At 46.0% G+C, this 23873-nt stretch overlaps 1 protein-coding gene across 5 annotated transcripts in view; it reads right to left on the bottom strand.

Moving 5' to 3' along the window:
• Positions 1–23873, bottom strand: part of HCFC1 (host cell factor C1) — a 34287-nt gene that overhangs the window by 7841 nt on the left and 2573 nt on the right. For 3 of the 5 annotated variants that reach the window (XM_088455468.1, XM_088455469.1, XM_088455471.1), the window contains exons 2-19: positions 20966–21114; positions 20531–20691; positions 20203–20411; positions 19029–19113; positions 18842–18948; positions 18553–18732; positions 17930–18283; positions 17678–17835; positions 17281–17478; positions 16839–17081; positions 16607–16711; positions 16255–16474; positions 15710–15852; positions 15483–15621; positions 13726–13943; positions 11264–13214; positions 660–880; positions 110–572 (exon numbers count right to left, since the gene is read on the bottom strand). In XM_088455468.1, coding sequence (XP_088311594.1) covers positions 110–572; positions 660–880; positions 11264–13214; positions 13726–13943; positions 15483–15621; positions 15710–15852; positions 16255–16474; positions 16607–16711; positions 16839–17081; positions 17281–17478; positions 17678–17835; positions 17930–18283; positions 18553–18732; positions 18842–18948; positions 19029–19113; positions 20203–20411; positions 20531–20691; positions 20966–21114 — 5304 coding nt within the window. The remainder of the gene's footprint in view (positions 1–109; positions 573–659; positions 881–11263; positions 13215–13725; positions 13944–15482; positions 15622–15709; positions 15853–16254; positions 16475–16606; positions 16712–16838; positions 17082–17280; positions 17479–17677; positions 17836–17929; positions 18284–18552; positions 18733–18841; positions 18949–19028; positions 19114–20202; positions 20412–20530; positions 20692–20965; positions 21115–23873) is intronic. The other 2 variants (XM_088455470.1, XM_088455472.1) reach the window with 2 other exon arrangements.

Here is a 23873-nt window from a genome sequence, read left to right as displayed (position 1 = left end):
AAACGAGTTGCAGAAGATGGACTTACAAATGTATGACCTCTTAAAAACAGTACAAAGAAAGAATTTCTCTTTGAAACCGTCCATTATACACAAACCCTTTGAGACTTACCCATCACCGCCTGCTGTGCAGCCTGCAGGACTGCTTGAATGGCCAATGCCTGAGCCTCTTCAGTAGCAGCAGCCTGGGCAGCAGCTTCAGCAGCGGCGGTTACTGCTAGCTCTTCCGGCGTTAACCCTGTGACCATGAGTGTGGTCGTCTGTCCCTCTGCCATTAGCTCCTGAGGAAGAGAAAGCTGTTCAACTCCTTGTTGCTCTGCAGCTGCAGCCTCCTGGGCATGTTCCGCTTCCATTGCAGCTTGTAGCTCTGCTTCACTATGCTCAGGCACAGCAGTGTCCATAGCTTGTGCTTCCGGTTCTCCCTGGGCATCCTCGGGAGGCTGGAGGATGTCAGAGGAAAGCTGAGCTTCAGTTTGTTCAGGGCAAGAGACCGCATTGGCAGCTTGCACGGCGTCTTCAGCGGGATCAGTCATGGATGAAATATTCTGGAGGGAGAAAGACCATAAACTGGAATTCTAGAAGGAATTAAAGCCATTCAGTTTCAAAGAGAAGAATGGGGACGATGACTACATAAGAGTAGATCAATAATACTATAGTCTTACCGGTACGGATGGGCCAGGGAGTGGTGTGGACTGTGTCACTGTTGTCACTGCTCTGGAAACGATGGGTTGAACAGCTGAATGGGCTGGGGAAGAGGCGGCTGTTACTACCACAATGGTAACTGGGGACGCGGCAGCTATGGCGCTGGAGCTGGTACTTGAGGCAGATTCTTCAGTGGGGACAGTTTCCTGCTCTCCTTGGCCATTAGCAGCTGGTGGTTGGTCTACAAGGGGATCATAAAACAATATATTACTACTGTGCTGTATATCATACAGACTAGAATACAAGAGAGGTCACATGAGTGCTTTTAATACAGGATTTCATTGGGGAAGGCATGAGGGGAAATAGAGTCACTGCTAATGGGAGGATAACAGGGTGACCCATGTGGCCATGCTAAGAAGCCCAAAGAAAAATAAAGCACAGATAAGAAGTTGCTGCTGAGCACAAGTTCGTCAAATCTGAAGGTGCCTATACACTTGGCGATTTTTTACACGATCTGGCAGATTCCGACACATTGGAACGACAAATCTTGAGTCCCCACTCATGAATCGCGTCCTCACTGGTCGCACATCGCATCGTTAGATCTGCCGTGCAGTAGGGTAGATCTGCCAATCTAGGACACGATGCACTGAAAAAAGAGTCTGGATGCAGGAGAGATCGTTTGAAGATTAGACACCAAATCTCGTGCAGAGCTGCCAGGGAGAGTTTCAAGGGAAATCGTTCACGATGTGGGATCGTCAGCAAGTCAGTAGGTGTGTAGGCACCTTAATAGATACTGCACTCCAAGGAAGTGCTTCAGTGTGTATATTGTGCCACATACACACATACATTATATATGTATACACACACACACACACACACACGGTAGTCTGGAAGCCGACAGTCTAAATGCCGACCACCGGCTTCCCGACTGTCATGATGTAGACGCCCAGCATTTCCCCGACGCCGGGAGACCGGCCTCCCGATCGTAGTGATGCCGGGCGCCGCGAGCGGACAGCCGCGGGGGGTGGGGGACTTAGGGTTAGGCACCCCCCCGGGAGGGTTAGGCTAGGGGGAGGGAGGGTTAGGCACCCCCGGGGGGGGGGGGGGGGGGGGAAGACAGGTTTAGGCAGCAGGGATGGGAGTGGTTAGGTTTAGGCACTTGGGGGGGAGGTTAGGGTTAGGCACCCCTAAGGAGGGTTAGTAGATACTCCTTTATCCACGATCGGGATTTCCAGCGCTGTAGGGCTTCCGCTGCCAGGATCTCTGCTGTCGGGCTGCCGCGAATCGAACCGCCGGCCGTATTTCAATTCCGGTTCAGACACCCCCCTGGGAGGGTTAAGCAACCCCGGGGGGGAGGTTAGGCACTCCCCCCCGGGGGACTTCGGTTTAGGTGGCAGGGAGGAGGGGAGGGGGGGGGCTGTTAGGTTTAGGCACCCCTAAGGGAGGGTTAGGGGGTAGAATTAGGTTAGCGATACTTACCTTAGGGACGATCGGGATCTTCACCCTTGCCGGGCTGCCGGCGGTAATGCCTACTACACCCATACACACAATACGTGCGCATGTGAGTAAGTATACGCCTAATTAGTGTGTATCCAAATATAATAAGTGCTCCTTGTAGAGGTTATGGCTATACAGTAAAGCAGCTAGATTTGAAAAAGCCTGCATCAGCATAAGCTAGATATTAAGTGGTCATTAAATCATGCATACAGATATTATTAGAGGAACAGATTGCAATAAGCTCAATACATTCTGTAACAACTTGGTAGCACATAATTTCAATTACACTTTACAGATCAATGAAAGATCAAAAACACAGACATGTTTGTCTGTACATTACCAGGCAAAATAACAAGAGATATGGTAAGAACTTACCTTTGTTATCTCTGTTTCTACGAAGTCCATAGGGTCCACAGGGTTGACCTTGGGGTATAGGTTGGGAACCAAATCCGGGCACCACGCAGTTAAAGCTTTTAGCTCCCAGGATGCACTTGGGTCCACTCTCCCTATAACCCCGCCCCCCAGCCAGAGGCACCTCAGATTGTAAGTAGCCAAAGGCCGGAGGAGGAGAGAAAAAGAGAGAGAAAACTGGAACACTCTAGAACCATACTCACAGAAAAGGAGACGGGAAGCCGGTGACCAGTAACACAGCCCATATGAAGCCAGGTGCGTCAGGGCGGGCGCCCTGTGGACCCTATGGACTTTGTAGAAACAGAGATAACAAAGGTAAGTTCTTACCATATCTCTTGTTTTCTACTTCAGGGTCCATAGGGGGTCCACAGGGTTGACCTTGGGGATGTCCCAAAGCAGTTCAACCAAGGGTGGGGACGCTCCTGTGCTGAGAGGAGAATCCGTCGCCAAAAAGGAAGCATCCTGAGAGGCAAAGGAAACCAATGCCTAGAACCTTAAAAAGGTATGGACAGAAGACCACGTGGACACCTAGTAAGGCAAAACAGCCGAGGCGCCACGACGAGCCGCCCACGAGGGTTACACGGCCCGAGAAAAAAACAAGCCTCAACGACAGAAATGCCCACCCATGGGTAGGCCCCTGAGGAAGACATACGAGGCCATCCAGTCAACATTTCATTATAGGCCGGCCATCGTTTCCTGTTAAAACCAGAAACCGCAGACCACCAATAAGGAGTCCGCTTACCATAAGGAACTTGAACGGATCACATAAAGCCAAAGAGGCCGGACCACAGTCCATGAGGCCACAACAGCCGAGAGGACTGTGAACTGAATGGCCATACCATAAGTTCCAGAATAATATGGAACCTAAAAACCACTTTAAGAAGAAACACAGGGCGAGAGCAACTCACACCCTGACATGATGCCCTCCAGAAGAGGGAGCCACATGAGAACGCTCCCCATTCAGACACTCTCCTGGTTGATTTAAACACCCTGAGAGAGAGAGAGAGAGAGAGAGAGAGCTTAAACAATAGACCATGTAATGGCTATCACAACCAGCGGTTCCATTGACTGTCCCCGGAGGGAACAAAGAACCACTACTAACTCCCCAGGAGTCCCTAGGGAGGACAAGTGGAGACATAATCCAGAAAACACTCCAAAGGATGAACTGGATACCAGAGCGGAGCAATTCCATATCTTAACCATACCGACAGTGTAGAGATCCGCACTGTCAGGAAGGCCAGGCCAAGGGTGAAACCCAAGCCAGCTGGAAGGAATGCCAGAATATCTGGAAATCCTGGACACCGGAGGATCGTATCGACAGGTACGATACCATAAGAATTATGTATGCCACAGTCCGTGGCAGATCCCAGCAAAGTCTGGCCTATCTGCTCTAAACATCTCAATGAAGACAGAGCCAGGGAAGCCCGAGGACCACAGTAGGGGCGCAGTTAAAGACAAGCGATCCAGATCCAGGGAAAAACAAGGACCCTGAGACAACAGGTCCAGATAGTGAAGCAGTAGGAACGGAGCATCGAGGAGGAGACTCCGAAAATCTTAGTACCAGTGATGTCTGGGACGACCTGGAGCCCCCAGAAGGAAAGCCCCTCCGTCTCGAATTAAACTTCCGAAGACCTCGAGGAAGAAGGGAGACCGGAGGACACAGGTACACAAAGTGGAAGGACCACTTCACTGACAAAGAGTCACTGAAGGTAGCTTCAGTACTCCTAGAGCTGGACTGTAACACCGGTAATGTGTGATCGAGTCAGAAGGCCATGGGGATCAATCCCCTCAGGGAGGCCCCCTCTGCTCACCAGGAGTTGAAACCTCTCTTGGAGAAGAGACTAGTCCCCGGGATGCACGCCGTGACGGCTGAGGAAGCCCGCTTCCCAATGGAGAGCTCCGGGAATAAACACCGCAGAGTTGGCCAGGAGAAGACCCTTGGACTATGTCAGAATGGGTGACATTCCTAACATTGCCACCCAACTACCAGTGTTGCCTAGATGGAAGCCACTGTTGTGACACTGTCGGACTGAACCTATTCAGGTTTACCGTGACAAATGGGTTAGGCCAGAGTGAAAGTCCAAGACAGCTTAAAGTATCAACAAGGTAAGTGGCAGGGCAGAAGCGACAGACGTCCAACTGCCCCGAAATGAATGCGGACCAGACACTGTCTTTAGCAAAGAACACCCTGGACGAGATGGCCATAGCCACCCGGACAGAGACCAACTCGCCTCCGTAGAAAGTATCATCGTTCGAACAGCGATCCGATGGAAAAAACTCGATCCATCTGGAGGGGAGTCAATTATGGCAAGGCCTGGAATGGAACTGAGCACATTCCACCCTACCAAAAGGTAGACACTCTGGTAGACCGCGCATCACAAAGAGTAATGACATATGTCGACTGCGTAGATATCCGCACACTCGAAGTTGAAGAGTGGAGATCTTGTCTTACGCCAGAAAAATTCTCAGATTCTGAGAATCCAGCAGTGCTCCCAGATGAAGAAAACCCTGTGAGGGATGCAGGGAGGACTTTTCTGTGACGAGAAGAAGCCCCGGTTATCCTGACCTGGCGGTAAAGTACCTTGGTGATCCTGCTAAAAGTAGGAGACCGTCCAGAGAAAGGAGCATTCGGATACACTGAACAGGTGAACTGTCAGAAAATCCATAAAGCTGGTAAACCCCGGTGGAGTTGAGGACAGCCCCAAAAGGCAGAGCCCGAAACTTACAAGTGTTGCTGTGGCACAGCAAACCTGAACCCATGCTGATGAGAGGGCTCTGTATGTACCCGTAGGTACGTATCCTGAATACTCGGATATACCATAAAATCCCCAGGTTCCAAACATCGGATGATGGAGCATGGACGATTCCACCTGAGTCAAGGCACCGTTGGAATCTGATTCAGGGATTTGAGACAGAGTATAGGCAAAGGAGGACCAGTCGGTCACCGCCCCAAAAAGAAAGTAGAACAACCAGTCCCTCACTGAGATAGTGAGGTTGGCCGAAATAGCTCTGCTTACCACAAAGACTGTATAGCTTTCTGGGATTGTAAGGCCCTGATCAGTTCTGAAGAAGGGCCCATGTAACAATGCCTGTGAGGAGGCTGCATGAGCAATGAGAGGCCGTTGAGAATCAGTACCTCACTCTGGAAATTCCCCAGATGTAGACCTGTCCCGTTAGGCTGAGGGTATATCCTCAGGTGTAGAAACAGGGTCGTCCGGAAGTCCAGGACTGCTCGGTACTGGATATGGTGGCCCCCGTGGAGGCCGACAGCCTAGGAAAAAACAGGCCTTTAGGCTGACCCTGAGGACAAAAAGACTTAACAGAGTTAGTCCGAATGTAGTGGGAGTAGCTAAAGACGGTATCTCCCCATTAGTGATACTGCCAATGATGCAACGATCTTGTCAAGGTCAGGACCAAACAAGAACTTCCCCCTGGAAGGAGTGTGCACCTCTGCTTTCCCATAACGCAGCCATAGGGTACTGCGGCGGATACAGACGCCGCCGAAACCCTGAAAGTTAGAAGACCGGCATCCCATGAGGTAATCCCACATATGACCACTGCATATTTTATGTGAGCGGCAAAAGATATTTGAACCTCAGACGTGTTGGAGGGGAAAAACGTCACAAAAGCATCACCATGCGATGGCCATGGTAGGACGGGCAACAGGCCCTGAAAACGAGTACATTGATTTCAGGCAAAGTTACCACCTACGGATCCGTAAAATTCGTCCAGGCCGGGATGGGAGGCGTATTAATGCCTGTAACCCGATGATTAACATACAAATCCATCCCAGAAGGGGATTTCCATTACTTGTGAGGACCCTCAGGGAATGGGAAACAGGAGGCCTTTGTGACTCCTCGTATCTGGGGACAGCCAGACTCCCGCTATGAGATCCACCCGCTGGGCAGAAAACGGGAGATGTATGATACTGGTGCAGGATCGACATTCTCTATATCCAGAATGAGCCTGGCTACCAGCCCCAAAGCAGGGATAATAATACTTGAGATCGGCTCCCCCCCATGTGAGAGGGAAAGAGCCGAATATACCATCCAGTTCACGGCAGAGCCACTGGTCAGTAACCACAGGGCGTATATCACGCCAATTAGTATTTCGTATAAAACGACATCCACCAGGGTGGCCGTTGTGGTAATCCCTGCAAGGGGAATGACAGACCGATGTGGTATCGGAGGTAATTCATGTACTGTGAAAAACCCCGGCAGGGAGCGATAGTCTGTGACACAGGGGTAAATTGCAAGAAATTGCGAGATACCCCGAGTTCAAAAGGGCAGTATGGTGAAGTAACTCCAAGCGAGTGACGACAATGGGGCCCGCCCGGCGATCCTCAAAGGAGAGGATCCTGAGAAACAACGCCCTTTAAGGGGGTCGTGCAAGGGGCCCGGCACCAGATGGTGCCGCATACGTAAACCTTTCTGAGTTAAAATCCTCCGCACTAATTCCTGCAGGCTATGACTTGCAGGATAGCAATAATGGGTGCAGTATCGTGTGCAATCTCCTGGTCAGATATATCTGACTATCTTGACGGAAATATTAAGCAGCGCCATACCGGTCCTGACTGACGCTAAGATTAGCTGCAGGAACCCATTATCAGCGTACGCAACTCACAGTTCCATCTAAAATATGGCAACGTGCAGCACGCAACAGTATGTGACAAACCTCACAGATATTAACAAATATATATATGTGAGGTCTCAGAACCACCCCAGGTACACCTGTATTAGGGCAGATAAAGAAAAGGGATAGATATACACTGACAGGTGAGAGAAAAAGCAGACAGTCAGCACTAGCATAAGTCACATACAATGCAGAAAAATATATATACATACATAAGCATGACATATAATATACTGCACAATGTCGCTACATTCAACTGCCCAGATTCAGTGTCTGGGAAGGCTATAGCGCTGTGTACACTCACCCAAAATGGCCAGGTACGCAGGGGGACTGGGCTCACTGACATCCTAGGAGTTCTGCAGCACCACAGAGAGAAAATGGCCGCTGGAGACCTCAGAAGAAGCGTGGCCCGCGGAGGAAGCAGCTCAGCGACGCCAGACTGTATTATTGAAAGGCGCGCTGAGCTGAGGGGAGGAGCCGCTAGACAGGGAAGGCTTCCTCCCCTGGCTAGCAATTAACCCCCCGGGATGCCGGCTCCCGCTGCCGCTATAATCCCTGGTGGGCTGTGGACACGCGGGGTATGCCTCCATGGAGGGGGAGCCCGCCGCCACCGCTAGCGCCTCCGGTCTGTCCCCAGAGACCGGAGGCATAAGGCTGCATGTACACGCGGGTCACCGCAAGCGGTGACCACGCGACTTACCTGTCCCCGTCGATCCGGCAGCAGCCCAGGGATTCCTCCAGAGCCCGGCTAGTACAGACTCTGGGGTCCCGCTGCGATCCCCAGATCTGTACTGGCGTCGCAGCGCCGGCGGGGTGTAGGGGCGGCAGCTCAGACGTCCATTGGACAGTCTGATGCTGCCGCTCTGAAGAGTAGTAAAAAAAAAAATAATAAAATAAAACTCTTTTAAGCTTAGGGGCTGCTAAGCAGCCCCCCTGCAGTAACGGTGACCCGACTCCGGCCGGGCACCAACTTAAACTGAGGTGCCTCTGGCTGGGGGGCGGGGTTATAGGGAGAGTGGACCCAAGTGCATCCTGGGAGCTAAAAGCTTTAACTGCGTGGTGCCCGGATTTGGTTCCCAACCTATACCCCAAGGTCAACCCTGTGGACCCCCTATGGACCCTGAAGTAGAAAATTCTGTACAGCAACATAGTTAAAGTTTCAAGATGAAGTATTTAAGATCATGTCCCAATATGGAAACATTAAAATCATTTCATTTTTGCAGTCAAATATCTCCACTAACACTACATGTCCCTCCTTTCAATAGCACAGAGAAATTAAAGATGGCTGGCCCCGAGAGGAAGCAATGGTTACTCCATATCTATCTGGATAACCTATTAAAAGTCAGATCCTCATCTCTCCTGCAGACCCAGTGGCTTTTCTGGTGGATGCCACTGTCCGTCCCTTTCACTCCAATTAGGGTTCTCGAGAAGATGAAGGAAGAGGGGGCTTGGGTCATTCTAGTGGTACGAGACTGACTAAGGAGTTCATAGTACTCATTCAAAAGTTCGCAGTAGGTCCCTGCTGCGACAAGACCCAGGTCCTCTTCATCAGGATGTTCCTTCAATTGGCTTTATGGTGTAGCGTTTGAGCCCATGATTCTTAAAGCTAAAAGGTCTCTCGGACATTGTGATGTGGTCCACTGCTAGTTCCTGCTAGAAACTACCATCAGTTTGGAAAAAAAAAAACATTTGAGGAAAACTGACATTTAGAGATAAATGGCGTTCTTTGCAATATTAAACCCAGAGCTCCTGGGCACGCATTCACACCCTATGGGGAGAAATAATTGAATTGATCCGATGGGCGCCTACAGAACAATTGAAACGTCCCCTATTAGTCTGTGTAATGAGACTTCTCTTCTGTCAAGTACACTTTTCTGCTGTTGGGTGTCTCAAAGCAGTTCCACACAAGTCTCTGTTTAGAAACTACCCATGTCTCTTTATAAAGTCCTTAAAGTCTCTAGCAGATGGGCCGTAAGCAAGGCTGGGGAAATCACCTTAAATCAAGAGATTGTCCAGAGAAGGAATGACCACCTCACATACATCGCATCACCTGTGTGAACACGTAAAGGTGCTGACATTGGACAGAAAGGCAGAGCCAGAAATAGATAGCACTTGGATGTTCGCACCCAGAGATCTTCTAGGAATTTCTTTTGAGGGCTTGGAAGGCAGCACCTTGCCGACCTATTTCCCTCTATGCAGTCCATCAAAAGAGCAAAGGAAGGGACTAGGAAGGGACTACTAACCCCGTGTTTTTCCTGCAGTGAGGACCAAAACCTACTACACTACACTTCTGGGGCATAGCAGACAAAGGAACTCCTCCCAACCACCACCTGGGCTAATGACCTTCTCCAGTACTGGGACGAAGCAAACTATTCCTAAAAAAGGCATAAACTGAGCGGTGCTAAAGTCAATTCTAGACTCAAGAAATTCAGATATCTCATGGGTGTGTTCAACTGAAGTCAGCAAATCATACCTGGGTCCTCATGACAGTAATCCCACCCAAAAGCTGCTGCAACCATTTTACCACAAACTTGTCCAACCAAGCTAAAATATGTTTGCGTGGCTCCAGTATCAACATCTATAGACTTGAGGATATTATCGTATTTCCTATGCATGCGATCCCAAAGTGCAACAGCATGTGTTAGAATAGGTATAGTTTCAGACAAGCCTGCTATGATTGCACCTACCCTGGTGGTTACTGCCAGTTATCCTAGCTAAGGAGATGATAAAAGATTTGCAATCTGCATGACACTTGGAACTTCCATTCAGATTGTCAACTTTTTGTATAGCCAGACTTACGCCAGCAAGAGTAAGAAGGGAAGTAAATTATCAGGCACCTCTAACGCCACTGTCCTGGCAGTTTAGGCTTTGCTTCACAGCCTGACTAGATGAATGAATTCTACTAGATGATAGGGTTTACTTCATCATGAGAGGTGCAGGGATTCTGATCTCCCCTAAACAATTCTGATGTTCCGAGGCAGATTCTAAAATGCTCTAAAAAGTAGGAAACACATGTATCATTGGTGTCATCACTCCAGACTTCTCTACTTAAATCAGACATGATAGACAAATGTGTAGTTTTAAAGTGCCAGGCTCCACTCTCCCCCAGCGTAACTCCAGTGTCCCCAGTGGATGATGGAGAAATGGGATAACTGCAGCACACTGTTAGGTGAGAATGAACCAGCCATGATGGAAACCCAACCCTAGAAAAAGCCCGAGTCACTGAGCCATTCCGCAGAACTATCCCACGCACTAATACTTCCCTGCAGCAGAAAATACAGAAGAGGAAAGATGGAGGTACAAGTCTGTCTATTTTGGTAGAGTTCTATAAGGCCTGCCAAACACAAGATGGATCTGTCTGTCTAAGGTGTTGCATCTCCCACCAAAGCTCCCAGATTGCCTAGTGTGTGGCTGACATACTTAGCGACCCAAAGTATAAGGGAGATCTGCACTTCTGTTTATGCCCCGCACACAGGGACTTACACTTTAGTGCTGCGACACCAGATGGCACTGTAGCAGCACTGGGCACCTGGCTATTACATGGGACCAGCTCCGACCTGCATCCATAATGTCTCTCGTAGCTAGTGGCAGTAACAAGTAACGGAAAGACACCTGAGCCCACTCCTGACAACTACAACCATGGAGGCTGTTTGGATGTCTGACCATCAAGGTGGTAAAATGGAAGTAAAATAAAAGTGTAGACATGCCATAGGTGACTCCGTTCCCAAGTACCCTAATTGAATTCCATGCAAGGGAAGAGGTGGGCAGGACATCCAAGGAGGAGACGTTAATACACAGTGCAGATTTTCTGAAGAACCAAACACCTGTCTGAGCCTCTATATTCTCAGGGTCCAGTCTTCAACATGGGATAGAAAGAGAAATAATGGAATGTAACGAAATACAGTTTTGAGAGAGACTATATCTGATGGTAACTGCAGTTGCAAATTTTTTTTTTAAGCACATCAATCAACATATGGTTTGAGCATGGTACATTAAAAGAGATTATGATTTAGCAACATTCCAAGTGTGTGATAATTAGATAGCAAGAAAAGAAAAAAAAAAAAATCTGAGGAAGGAACCTCACCTTGATTAGTCCCCATGGTGGCAGTAACTGTTGTGGCTGTGTGGGTAGTTCCGGTTTCATGCGTTTCACAAGGTGGGTTGGAGCAAACCTGCTGTGCAGCACCAGGAGGTGCATTGGGTCCAATATTGGACGTAGATGTGGTTGCAGTATTGGTGGTGTTCGTTTCGTGGGTTTCACAAGGTGGGTTGGAGCAAACCTGCTGTACAGGAACAGGAGGTGCATTGGGTCCAATGTTGGACGTAGATGTGGTTGCAGTATTGGTGGTGTTCGTTTCGTGGGTTTCACAAGGTGGGTTGGAGCAAACCTGCTGTACAGGAACAGGAGGTGCATTGGGTCCGATGTTGGACGTAGATGTGGTTGCAGTATTGGTGGTGTTCGTTTCGTGGGTTTCACAAGGTGGGTTAGAGCATACACGTTGCTCTAAAGTGTTTGGTTGAGTTTCTGTAGGCATTATGGTGGCCCCCGTACAGGTTGCCTGGTGACTCTCACCAGAAGTTTGTTGTGTATTTTCACCTTGTTCTATGACAATACTAGACCTTGCTGTAGTTGGGGTGTTGGTTGTACCGGTCTCATGAGTCTCACATGGCGGGTTAGAACAGACTGGGCTTGCAATCTGGTTGCCTTGTGCATCTGAATCTGCAGATACAGACATGGTGGTACGGGTAGAACTTGCCTGATGAGTCTCGCATGTGTCACCAGCAGACCGTTGGTTGTTTTCAGTTGTTCCAGAGTTAATGTTGGACTTTGCTGTGGTTGCAGTTTGAGTAGTGCCAGTTATCATAGTTTCAGACGAACAGTTAGACGATCCTGACTGGCCTAGCTGTGTGACGGATTTGTCAATTTCTTTGCTAGCAACATTGCCATGCTCCACCTCGATAAGACCAGATGCGCCAGAATTAAATTCTGTATGCACAGACATGGTCGTTTTCGTAGAACTGGTTTGATGAGTCTCACAGGGTGGGTTGTTTGGTGTTCTCTGTATGTTCTCTGACAGCCCTGTGCCGATATTAGACCTTGCTGTGGTTGGTGTGTGAGTGGTGCCAGTTTCGTGAGTTTCAGATGGTGGATTAGAGCATGCCTGAATGGCATTACCAGGCTGTTCAGTTGACAGGTTAGATGAGGCCACAGTAGCAGTGTTTGTTGTATTTGTCTCATGTGTTTCACATGGTGGGTTTGAGCAAACTTGCTGTAAATCTTCTGACTGTCCACTGATAATGTTAGTAGCCACCGTCATAATTGTACGGGTGGACGTGGTCTGTAAAGTCTCACATGGTGGATTATTCGGCGGCCTTTGCAGGTTTTCATTGCCAATATTTGATCTGGCCGTTGTAGCAGTTGGAGTTGTACCAGTATCATGAGTTTCACATGGTGGATTAGAACACACTCTAACCACTGTCCCTATCTGTCCATTGCCAATATTTGCCATTGCTGTAGTCGATGTCTGAGTAGTTCCGGTATCATGGGTCTCGCAGGGAGGATTTGAACATATTCTCACCACAGTTCCCGGCTGCCCACTGCAGATGTTGGCCATTGCGGTGGTTGAAGTTTGCGTTGTTCCAGTTTCATGAGTTTCACATGGGGGATTGGAACAGACTCTAACAATGCTTCCATTAGCCTGGCCCATTGTTACATAGGTCCCAGGTTCCTGACCTTCACATACAAATTGCAATGTGCCACCAGGTTGCTGAACAATGCTGCTGAGGTTCACGAGGGTGGTGGTGGCAGTATTTGTGGTTCCTGTTTCGTGGGTCTCACAGGGAGGATTGGAACACACAAGGGTAACTGTGCCAGGCTGCTGATCTCCTTGACCCGAGTCTGCTATAGTTACAGTTGCTGTGGGCTGGTCCGTAGTTGGTGAGGCCAAAATAGAGACAGGAAGGTCATGGACAGGTTGGGCTTCAACCCCACTGGGAGTGGTGATTAAAGTCACTTGGGTTGGCTGAGATATTGGCTGAAGAGGAAAAAAATAAAAACGTCAAAACACTATAATGCATAGTAGTTATAGAAAGCATTGTATTTCACATTATAGGGGGAAATAAAAAAATGTTTGGTGTGTGCCTGACAGAGCAATTCAATTGTTGCTCCGATCTGGTACGCTTGCTATGGGTGCACAATTTCTGCTCGCACCGTCCTGAGACAGAGGAGAAATCGGCGAAAAGGCAGCCGTTTGGGCGCGCTACAGTGTACTTTAGACGGATTTAGCCGCTTTATGTGGCTAAATCTGGTGCATTTGTGCTCGATCACTGCGCCATTCGCACCCGATCAGAGCAACAATTGAATAGCTCTGTTGGGTGCCTATTAATAATGGGCACCCAAAAAAAAACGAATGTAATTCCCTGCTATATTGTGCTAATAAATTTTGATGTAAAACTGAATAAGGCCAGAGTTATATTAGTGCTGTGTAATGTATCATTTAAGTGAGGGGCAGAAACACACAGGGAGAAAAGGTGTGTGCTTGTCACCTGCATAGTGATTGTGGGTGTACTCAGTCCAGAGGCTGCAGTAAGAGAAGTTTGAGCTGCAGACATAGTGATGGCTCCAGGATTAATCACCTGACTTGATAGCGTGGCAATGGTTCCCAAGGTATTTATCGGAGTTGCAAGTGAGGCTGTGTTGTGTATTCCACCTCCTGCCAGACTCGACGACACTGTTCCAGTAACTGTACCAAGAGTTGTCATTCCTAACGACAAGGCAAAAGTAGTGTTAAAGAAGAAAGGTCACAAAAGGTCTATACATTAAAAAAAAATGCCAAAATACATTGACTGCTAAAGCCGTTAAAGTGAAACCCCCTCTGAATCTACAACAGGCCTGGCCAACCTGTGGCTCACCAACTGTTGAGACTACAGATTTGCCCCGACAGTTTTAACATTCCCTAAAAGCAAAACTGTGGCAGGGCAAGCTAGGACTTGTAGTTTCACAACAGCTGGAGAGTCACAGGTAGGCCAGGCCTGATCGACAGTACAAATTAGGGATGGCCATTGGCAACCAATAGTTAAATATCGATGATTTTGCCATCTATGGCAGAGAGCCAATGGTGGAACCAGATGTTTTTTTTCCTGCTCCCAACAGAGCTTAGCCCCACCCCCCTGCGCCATCAAGTGGTGCAAACCATTGGTTTTTGTATCATCGATGGTTATCACCGATGGCACCATCAATAATGACCATTGATGGCTATACCTACTACAAATGCCAAGCCATTTCATAAAGAACCGTAATTCTTTAACCTGTCAGTCACACTGAAACAAGGTAAGTATTAGAAAAAGCAGAAGAGTTAAAGCCACATAATAGGATAAACTTGACAGAATTTTTTTTTTTATCCAACAAAAACAATGTTCTAAAGCCAGGACTACAATATCCTGACATAAATCAAACTTAAGACCATTTGAGGCTGAAAAATAGGCTTGGTTACCAGCCCTAACTATGGAAGATGACGCAAAGAAAAAAAAAACCAAAAACAAAACCCCCCAGCTCCAAAACTCGATGTGCAGCTAGCTAACAAGGCGGCAGTCTTCTAGGCTAGGAACTTCAACCTCACCAAATTGATTTGAAAGGAAGGTGCAACAATGTGTCCGGACAAGGTTGAGACCTCAATGAGCGAATGGGGGCTGCACCCTATGAAAGGCGGTCTGCACGAAAGGTAAGAGTGACAGTTTCTCTAAAGAGAACACCAAAAGAGCAGAGTTCCGTTCCTTCAAAAAGTAGAGTATTAAACACCCTTGCAGACCATATGGCAGTAACCGCATCAAGCAGAAAGAACAGGTAAGGAAACCAGCTTCATACCAAGTGATGTAGATCTTTAAAATACTGTGATCATTTTCTCTGAAAAAAGTTTTTGCGCCTTGACCATAGCATTAAAAAAAAATAAAAAATAACTCAGCCCTAAACAGAATGACTACAACAGCTACACAGTTAAAGGGGCCAGAATATTGAACTTTTTTTTTTTTTTAGTCTGTGAGGCAACTTTAACGCTGACCATGGAAACAGAAGTTGTTCGTCACATGGGTATTTAAAGCTAGATTACTTCAGTGTGAATCTTGTCACCTGTTGCATTTCATCCCTAACAAAATAGAAATGGATTCAATACCAATATTTACTTAAGAAAAGCTTACACCATTCCATTTCATTATCCTACCTCTGAGCTCTATAATAATAATAATAAAAAATAAAAAAAAGTTCTGATATTCAAATGTTGCAGCCACTTAAAAACCAGCGCACCTACCTGTTGTCCCCTTAACCACTAGAGTTGTTACAGTCGGCTTGACTGCAGATACAGTCACAGGGGTGACCAGTCTCATGCCACTCATGGGGACAGTTCGGAGGATAGTGCCTGGTTGGCCTGGTGCACCCTTCAAAACCACCTGTCAAATACAGAACAGTCATTTAGACCAGACAGGAACAAGCCAAAGTTAGATTTTGGATATAAATTTCCTGCTTTTGTATACAAACCTGGGTTAAACCCTGTTGCCCATGGCCTGCTGTGAGCTTCGGAACAGCCGTTATGATTTTGGCTGGTGTGCCAGTGCCTGATGTTACCATTTTGGTTGTGAGGATGGTAATTGGTGACTTAATCCCAGCGGTGCTTGTGACACCTATTGTATAGAAAGCACAGACACAAATCATAATGTAATTAAACAAATGGTACATTTCAGATGCCAGTATTTTAATTAGGGGGGGGGGTCAAGGCTTCGCGGAAAGATCAGATTATAGTTAATGTCTGTAATAGAACCTTCAAATACACTATGTACACAAAAGCAATTCTAGAATTTGTAGGGAGTTTGTGTTTTTCTCGCTTGCTCAATATAAAAAAAACAGGGTGAAGACATGGACCTCCCTCCAACAAAATCACCATGTCTGCCGGTTGGCCAGTGAAGAAAACACAAACTTACCATAGAGCAATTTTTCAATGGTTTATTGACAGCTGTTAAGTTTGGCAAAGCAGATAAATGCGAATCCCTTGACTCAGTACTTTAGGACAGGTATAAGTCTCTTACCTGTTGCTCCTGCCTGTGTGATAATAGCAGACATTGGGATAGTTTTAATAATGGTAGTGGTTCCTGGTTTTGTGGTGTTTGGCGACACACTGCTGATTCCGAGAATGGTAGGCTTGGTGCCTGTGCCTCCAGCCTGTGTGGTGGTGATTATAGTTGTGGGTTTGCCATCTGCTGATGTCACCAACTTCAATATCGTTCCAGCAGGAAGAGGTCCCTTGGTCTGGACATAGATAAATACAAAACACACAATTAGAGAATGCCTGCAGGGCAGTATAAAATACCGTGGTTACGGATATAGATCTAAAATGAAGACAAAATGTACCAAAATCAATTCAGTCGCATCACCAATTACCTGAATAATCTGTGTCAAGGGCCCAGAGGATGCCTGTCCTGTTATCGCAGATGTTTGGACCGGTTTGGTTTGAACTACAGACATCATTTTGCCAAGATTTGAAATCTATGGGAAGGAACATTGTACTTAGGTGATGACAAAACAAACAAGTAATGCCCATTATAGGTTAATGTATCCTCAAAGTAACACCCCAAACAGTTGCTTTATATTATATACGGGGGAGAGAGCTCACCAAAGTGCTGCCGCCGGGCACAGAAATCGGACTTTTCACAAGCGTGATTGTCTTTGTGACTCCTCCAACCACCGTGGTTACAACTTGGGCTTGCTGGGCGACAGTGACCGTTCCAGATTTATGCACAGTGATGATGGGACGTGTCTGTGTGTTGGCGGCAGATGAAACCGATGTGCCCACTTGTGCTGCCGCGGTCTTCAACATGCGTGTGGCCGGGTTACTGACCTGTGAAGTAAAGGGGAACTATAAAACGATTATTCCTTATGTTCAACAAGTTCAGTTTTAAAGAAATACAATTTCTGTTAAAGAATAAACAAAACATATATACATAAACCTGAACAAAAAAAGATTACTTCCAAACAAGCCAGGAGACTCTAGACCCCTCTTCTGAAAAACATATCTACAACTTCCATTGTAAAGCCCTCATCGGTCACGTTCTTACCATGATTGGGGAGGATGCCATTTTCATGGAAGTAGGGAGCGTAGTGGTTCCAGGTGACATTGCAACAGTTTTCACCATGGTTGTCCCAGCTGGCATGCTTAGCATTGTGGGTGCAGAGGAGGGGGGTATTTTCTGGGTAGCTGCTGCTGCAGCAGCAAGAGCAGCCATGCCACTCATCGGTTGACTGCTGCCAATAGCCTGTGTGGCAAAGACCATGATGGTAAATACACCTTTCCCTTCATTGTTAGAACAGCAACTTTATTGACTTACTAATAAAACACACACAATTCTTACGTTTTGAAAAGCCAACAAATAGGAAACTGGTGCAACATGGCACATACATGGACAAGACATACAATTCAGATAACTCTTTAAGCCAAGAAATGACAATACTTACAGTGCCTTGAGTGCTTTGGGCAGGTACCACCATTCGCACACCAGGAGGAAGAGAGGTGACGGTCATTGGCGTTTTCCCAACTTGTGTGGCTGGCCGAACAGTAACGAGTGGTGAAGTGACTGACTGCGGTGCCCCCACCTTCAGGACAGCTGGAACAGCTACAGAAATTGAATACAGTGGTTAAGGTGGCATAACAAAAAAGTGGGGCACCTGGGAAATCAGACTGGACCAAGCATTTAGTAAAGAACTTGCCTTGAGGACGTGGAGCAGCAGAAACGGCTATTGGGCTACCAGGGATCGCTGGCAAAACCTGAATAGTGGCTGTTGTTGGAGGCAGAGAGGCAGCCTGTGGGAGCAGGGTGATGCCGGTGTGAGCGACAGGTTGTACTGTGGGAGCAGCTGCTGCAGGAGCTGGACTCTTGGGCGGATTTACTGGCACAGACGGAACTGGATTGGCCGGTGACATCGCTGCGGCAGCAGCTGGTATGTCATACTTCTGAAGTTGCAGCAAGTAACTGTCTGCAGTGGATACAGCTCCCCAACTCACTTCCAGAGAGTTTGTATTTGCTCTAACTAACTGAACACGAGCAGGTGCAGGTGGCTTTTCTGTGGCAGAGAAAGAAACCATTCGTTTTAAGGCATCAGTAAATTTACAACTGAAATCTGGACCTAATTTTTAGCAAGAAATCATCCGTACAGAACAAGTTAGTTTAGAATACTGTGTTTGCTTTAAGGGGATAACATTATTTAGAAATTAAATACACCTAAAGCAATCTACAGGTAGACAACTGAGCAGTTCAATCAAGCCACAGAAATTTAATGACAATGTTTATAACAGTCACAATTATTAAGGCATGCAGGAATCTGTTACTCACCTGTTTCAAGGTACCACAGGTCTTTACAACACACCTGGTTATTCCAGGCTTTACGGTAGCCATCCCGACCACTCCATATATACAAACGTGTATTGATTGCTACAGCACAGTGGCCAGCGCGAGCCCGTGGTATGTTATCCTCCATTGTATCCATGACAATATGCTCCCATGCCATGGAGTCTGCAAATGGAAATAGGCAATAGTTTCCAAATTCCATCTAGACTGAATGGGGCCAATCGTCCGAACATACGAGCTACTGACTTGAGAAAATACAAATAAAATGTCTTACCAAGATTGAGACAAGCAAGTGTGTTGGTACATTTCCATTCCTTTTCATGGGTGGCTACTTTGACATCATCCATGACCAATGGCACCCAGCCTCCAAAAACATACATCCTGGAGGCGAAATAAAAATCACATTTTCATATCGGAGCGAGTTAGCAATTGGAAAGAGGAGAGAAGAAACTTTGGCTTACTTGTTGCTTATAGTCGTGGCAGAATGAAGACTACGAGGCAGAGGGGCAACACCATTCAGATTTGGTTTACTCCATGTCAGCGTGTCTAAAGACAACATAGTAACACAGTTTAGACCAAACATGTATCATTATTTATAAGAGGTCACAGACCTCAACATTCAACAGGCAGCCATGCAAAAAGAAATAAGAACATACAAAAAGTAAAACAGAAATAGAACAAGAATGCGAAAGTTTACAGTCTAGAGAGTAATGCAGAGACAATTGGAGCTAAAAGGAACAAGATGAAAGCTGGGCTTACTACTCGTCAGACGGGTAAAGAGTTACATCACTAGAGGAGTCTTGGGGGCCAAGAGTGAGAGGCAGTTACTCAAGAAGGGGTGCAGAGCTGGTCAGATACAGATCAAGATGCTAAGAGGGAGTGTATCTTGTGATGAGGTCATAGGTGGAGGGAGGTGCTGGTTAAGGCGAGAAGCTTAATTTAAAATCTGTACGTTGTACGGATTTTCGAACTGGTGCTGCAGATGTAAGGGTAAGATCTGTCTTACTGCAGCATTTAGGACAGACTGGAGCGAGAATACATAAGTGAAGGGAAGGCTGGGTTACAGGATGTTGCTGAAGTCAAGATGGGAGAATGGATGTTTACGTCCAGAATGACAAAGGAGGCATTCTGGTAATGTTTAGGACGAGGTGACAAGAAAAGGTGTGTGGAGTCCAGCTGTGAGTGGCGTTAAGGTAGGCACCATAACAGCGAGCATGGGGAGCTCATGATATTGTTACGTATGAGGGAGATATGACTTGGATAGCAACATTGGGGGGAGGAGGGAGGAGGAGAAGCTCAGTTTGGACATGTTGAGGTCTAGGGCATCCAGGTGAAGATGACGGAGGAAGATGGACAATCATTAACAAAAAAATTAAAGAGGAGTGTGGTAAATTTAAGAGATGTCTGCATTGAGGTAGTTCCAAAGGCCATACGGATAAAAAGATACAGGCGTTAACATTATTTGTTGTTTAGAGGGAAAGGTCTAGTCTGAGACACTCTGAATACACTACAATTTGCTAATGTAACATAACCCAATACGCTATATGAACACTGAAAAAAATAAAAAAAATAATCAAGAGCAAGTTTAAAACATCTGTTTTAATACTCAAATATTAACGAAATGTAATAGCTTACCTATATCCAATATCCACAGGTCACCAAGCCGGCATCCACTCATACCACCATATATCACCAAGCGAGACTTCTTGCTATCTTTATCTGTGTACACCACAGCAGTGTGAGATTCCCGGGGTGGAGGCAGTATGCCATAAGTTATGGGGATGTCCCAAGCTACAACACCAGAACCTGGACGTAACTCCAATATGTACAAATCATTCAGGTACCTTTATAGTAATAAAAAAATAATAAATATTGTATTAAAAGAAATTTGAAACAGAAATCACAAATAACTTAACGCACGCAATGTACAATGGGCAAACACTGACCCTCTAGATTGGCTTACCTAGGAATGTTGTTCTTTGGGTCCTCACTGTCATTTGCCAACCCACCAAACAAGTAGCATTTACTTCCCACCAATGAAAAACTGTGTCCAAGACGTGGGCAAGGAGGAGGACCGTTTTTGGGTGCTTTGGCTTTCAATCTCTTCCACTCCCATCTGCTTGCCTGAACACAGGAGATAAAAAGGAGGTTAAAGACCATAAACTAATTCCTAACTTAACTTCTTTTCAAGATGCATTTAAATACACTGTTTAGCCATTATTCAAAAGCCTCTTAAAAAATTATTACAAAGGACATAAGAACGTATCGAAGCAGAACCCAACATGTATCATTACATTTTGCAACCATGATATATTTGCTTTAAACTATAAAACAAAGTGGGCGGAGATAAATGTAAAAAAAAAAAAGTCAGCTAATGCACTGAGATAGTATCGAGTACCTGTAGTTCATACAAGTCATTGCTGTATTTGCCATATTCCACCATTCCTCCAAAGACAAGTAAGCGAGTCCCATCGCAGACAAATCCATACGCAGCACAACCAGGAGGAATGTCTCCTCTCACTGCAGGGATGAACCACTGGTTTGTAGCTGGAAGAGGGGAAACAAACACAGGTGTTATTTTGTATCCCATAACACCTAATGGCTTAATACTTTTAAACAGTACCAAAGCAAGTTTAGCCAGACAAACCTTAACATTAGCACTACTGGAAGTGTTTAGTAACTACTCTTGCCTGTCCTGAGCCCCTGGTGAAATGTACCTGACAGCATGGAAGGAAGAGAGCTGTCAGCACTGAGGACTGAACCCATCCCACACATTAAGCCAAGTGTAAGGCTTGTGTAATGAAAGCATTGGCCATTGTATTCACTACAGACTTCATTTCAGCATTTGGTATCTACTGCCAGACACACTGGCAACTCTCCTCTTAATGCTGTCAGAAGTACACAGACAGTTCAGGCAACAGACTGTGTCCAATATTGGACAAACTATTTTAAATACACGTATAACTTACACCACCCACTAATATATTCTAATCGCAGATTGCAACCGCTTGCCGCACTATAAATGGTCCTATTCTCTGGAAGTCCTACTGGTAATAGAGGACGCACATGGAGCACTGCTGTAAATTGCATTACTGAAAAACCATAGTGAGGACTGTAGAAGCCGAGCACTCCAGATTTTAAAGTCTGATTTTCATAATGCTTAGTCAATTCCCATTAAGAGCTAAGCAGTGCAAGATCGACAATCTTATTAAAGGAGGGGGAACGGGGAAAGGAAAGAAAGAAAGAAAAAGGGCAAAGCATATTTTCTGTAAATAACAAAATTATTATTGCATGTTCTGTGCATCAGTTCTTTTCATATACAATATCCCAACTAGCATCATGCAAAGCATAAAAGGTAAAAAAACACCACTGACATTTGTAGGCACATCTCTAAACACAAAGGGGGAGATTAATCAAAGCTTGGAGAAATAAAGTGGAGAGAGGAAGCACCAACCAATCGACTTTTGTCATTTTACAGGCTGTTTGAAAAATGACAGGAGCTGATTGGCTGGTGCTTTATCTCTCTCCACTTTCTCTACCCAAGCTTTGATAAATCTCCCCCAAAGGCGGAGGGGAAAGCAGAGTCCACCCAGGGGCTCAGTGCCATTCCAGCCCCCCACTGCTCCCGTATTCACCCCATCCCCTGTTCTACATCTAACTGTGCCCTACCTTCAGCAGCAGCGGTCAAAAGGTGAACCCAAATGGCAGGTGGGCAGAGTTATTTCAAGTGGCACCTGTATAATTGGCAAGTACCACAGTTTTAAAGTAGGGGAGGCTTACCTTCTGCAGGGAGGTTTGAGAATCACTGCAGTAGACAACCATTAGAGGGAGCAAGCACAAGTGCCCACACCACGGATAGGTATACCTCTTGTACTAGTTATTACCATATGACAGAAGAGTTTTGATACTTATATCAATTTGGGACATCAGGACAGTTCATTACAAACTCTCTTTCCAAAGTGATTTCTCCAGACCATACTGTTCAGGACCATAACAATATGTATAAGGCTGAAAGCAAATAGATGGTTCCAAGTGTCTGACAGTGCAGTTACTCAAGCTCTAATACCCTTATTGTGTGCTACGATATTATATAGGACACAGTGAACCTATTCAATTAAAGTATTACTCTCTTTTTCTAAGGGGTTAAATGTGCACAATAGACCAAACCACTTATGTTGCAAATATAACCTTTATGCTGTATCTAATGGCTGCTAGATGCATACTCTAGCATTAACCTATAATGCAGTCTCCATCGGTGAAAGACCTTGGTCTATACCCGGCCCCCACAGCTGTATCATCTGTCCACAGTCTGAACAGAGTATTATTAATACTTATGTATATAGTGCCAGCACACTCTGGAGCGTTTTACTATTGGGACAAACTGTAATAAATCAATACTGGGTATTAATGTACCCCCCTAGCCCCCTGCCCCACACAGGCCAAGTAACTTGCCTGTACCCTCTATTTTCTGTTCCTAATAACTAAGCTTCAGAGAGGAAAAAAAAAAAAACACATACAGCCTACTCAAAGAAACAGGACAGAATGATACAAAAACAAAGCTAAAATTGTGTGCCCCAGCTCTCAGATTGCTCTGGTAGTACCCACTGGTGCCTGCTCTTATCCAGTGTCTTGCCATGCCTTCATGTAATGCCCAGCTGTGTAATGTATAGATTTCTTAATTTAAAAAACAAAACAAACTCAGCCTGGCTATACAACAAAACCGTGGGGGCTACATGCCAGGGAACATCCTGATTTGGGAGAATTACCTACCCCCCTCCCTCAGTAACTGACACTCAGGAAACAGATGTATTTTTTTCCAACCCAAACACTAACCATAGAACAGAGGCTCCAACATCAGCACTTGGGTCACTAAGTTATCGACTCTGAGAAGTGTGTTCCAGCATAGATTAGCTTATTAAAAATATATGATTCACTTTCTAGTTACTAAATAGGGAGCAGATCCTTATCTGGAAAGCTAAGCAACCTCTAAAAGTAGAGATATACGAACACCCGAGTATTTAACTAACACATCTACACAATTCCCGTACATGTATAGATTTGGTAGAGGCCAAATTAACCTTCCAGCTGTTTAACGTTTAATCATGGCCAAGATTGTGCAAAGTGGGATACTGCATATTGACTAACTAAAAGTTAACACTTCAAAATCTGTAGACATAAGTAATAAGATGCCAATTTAGACGTTCAAATTACTGTCCAACTTTATGCCCTGTATTTCCTTGCACAAAATCATCAGTACAAAGTAATTGTCCTCACGAGAACTATGTCCCACTACGGTTAGAACTTGC

The sequence above is a fragment of the Taudactylus pleione genome, unplaced genomic scaffold, assembly GCF_031769625.1.
Source record: "Taudactylus pleione unplaced genomic scaffold, aTauple2 ptg000656l, whole genome shotgun sequence".
In the NCBI taxonomy this organism is placed as follows: Eukaryota; Metazoa; Chordata; class Amphibia; order Anura; family Myobatrachidae; genus Taudactylus; species Taudactylus pleione.
This window is presented reverse-complemented; position numbering and strand designations above follow the sequence as displayed.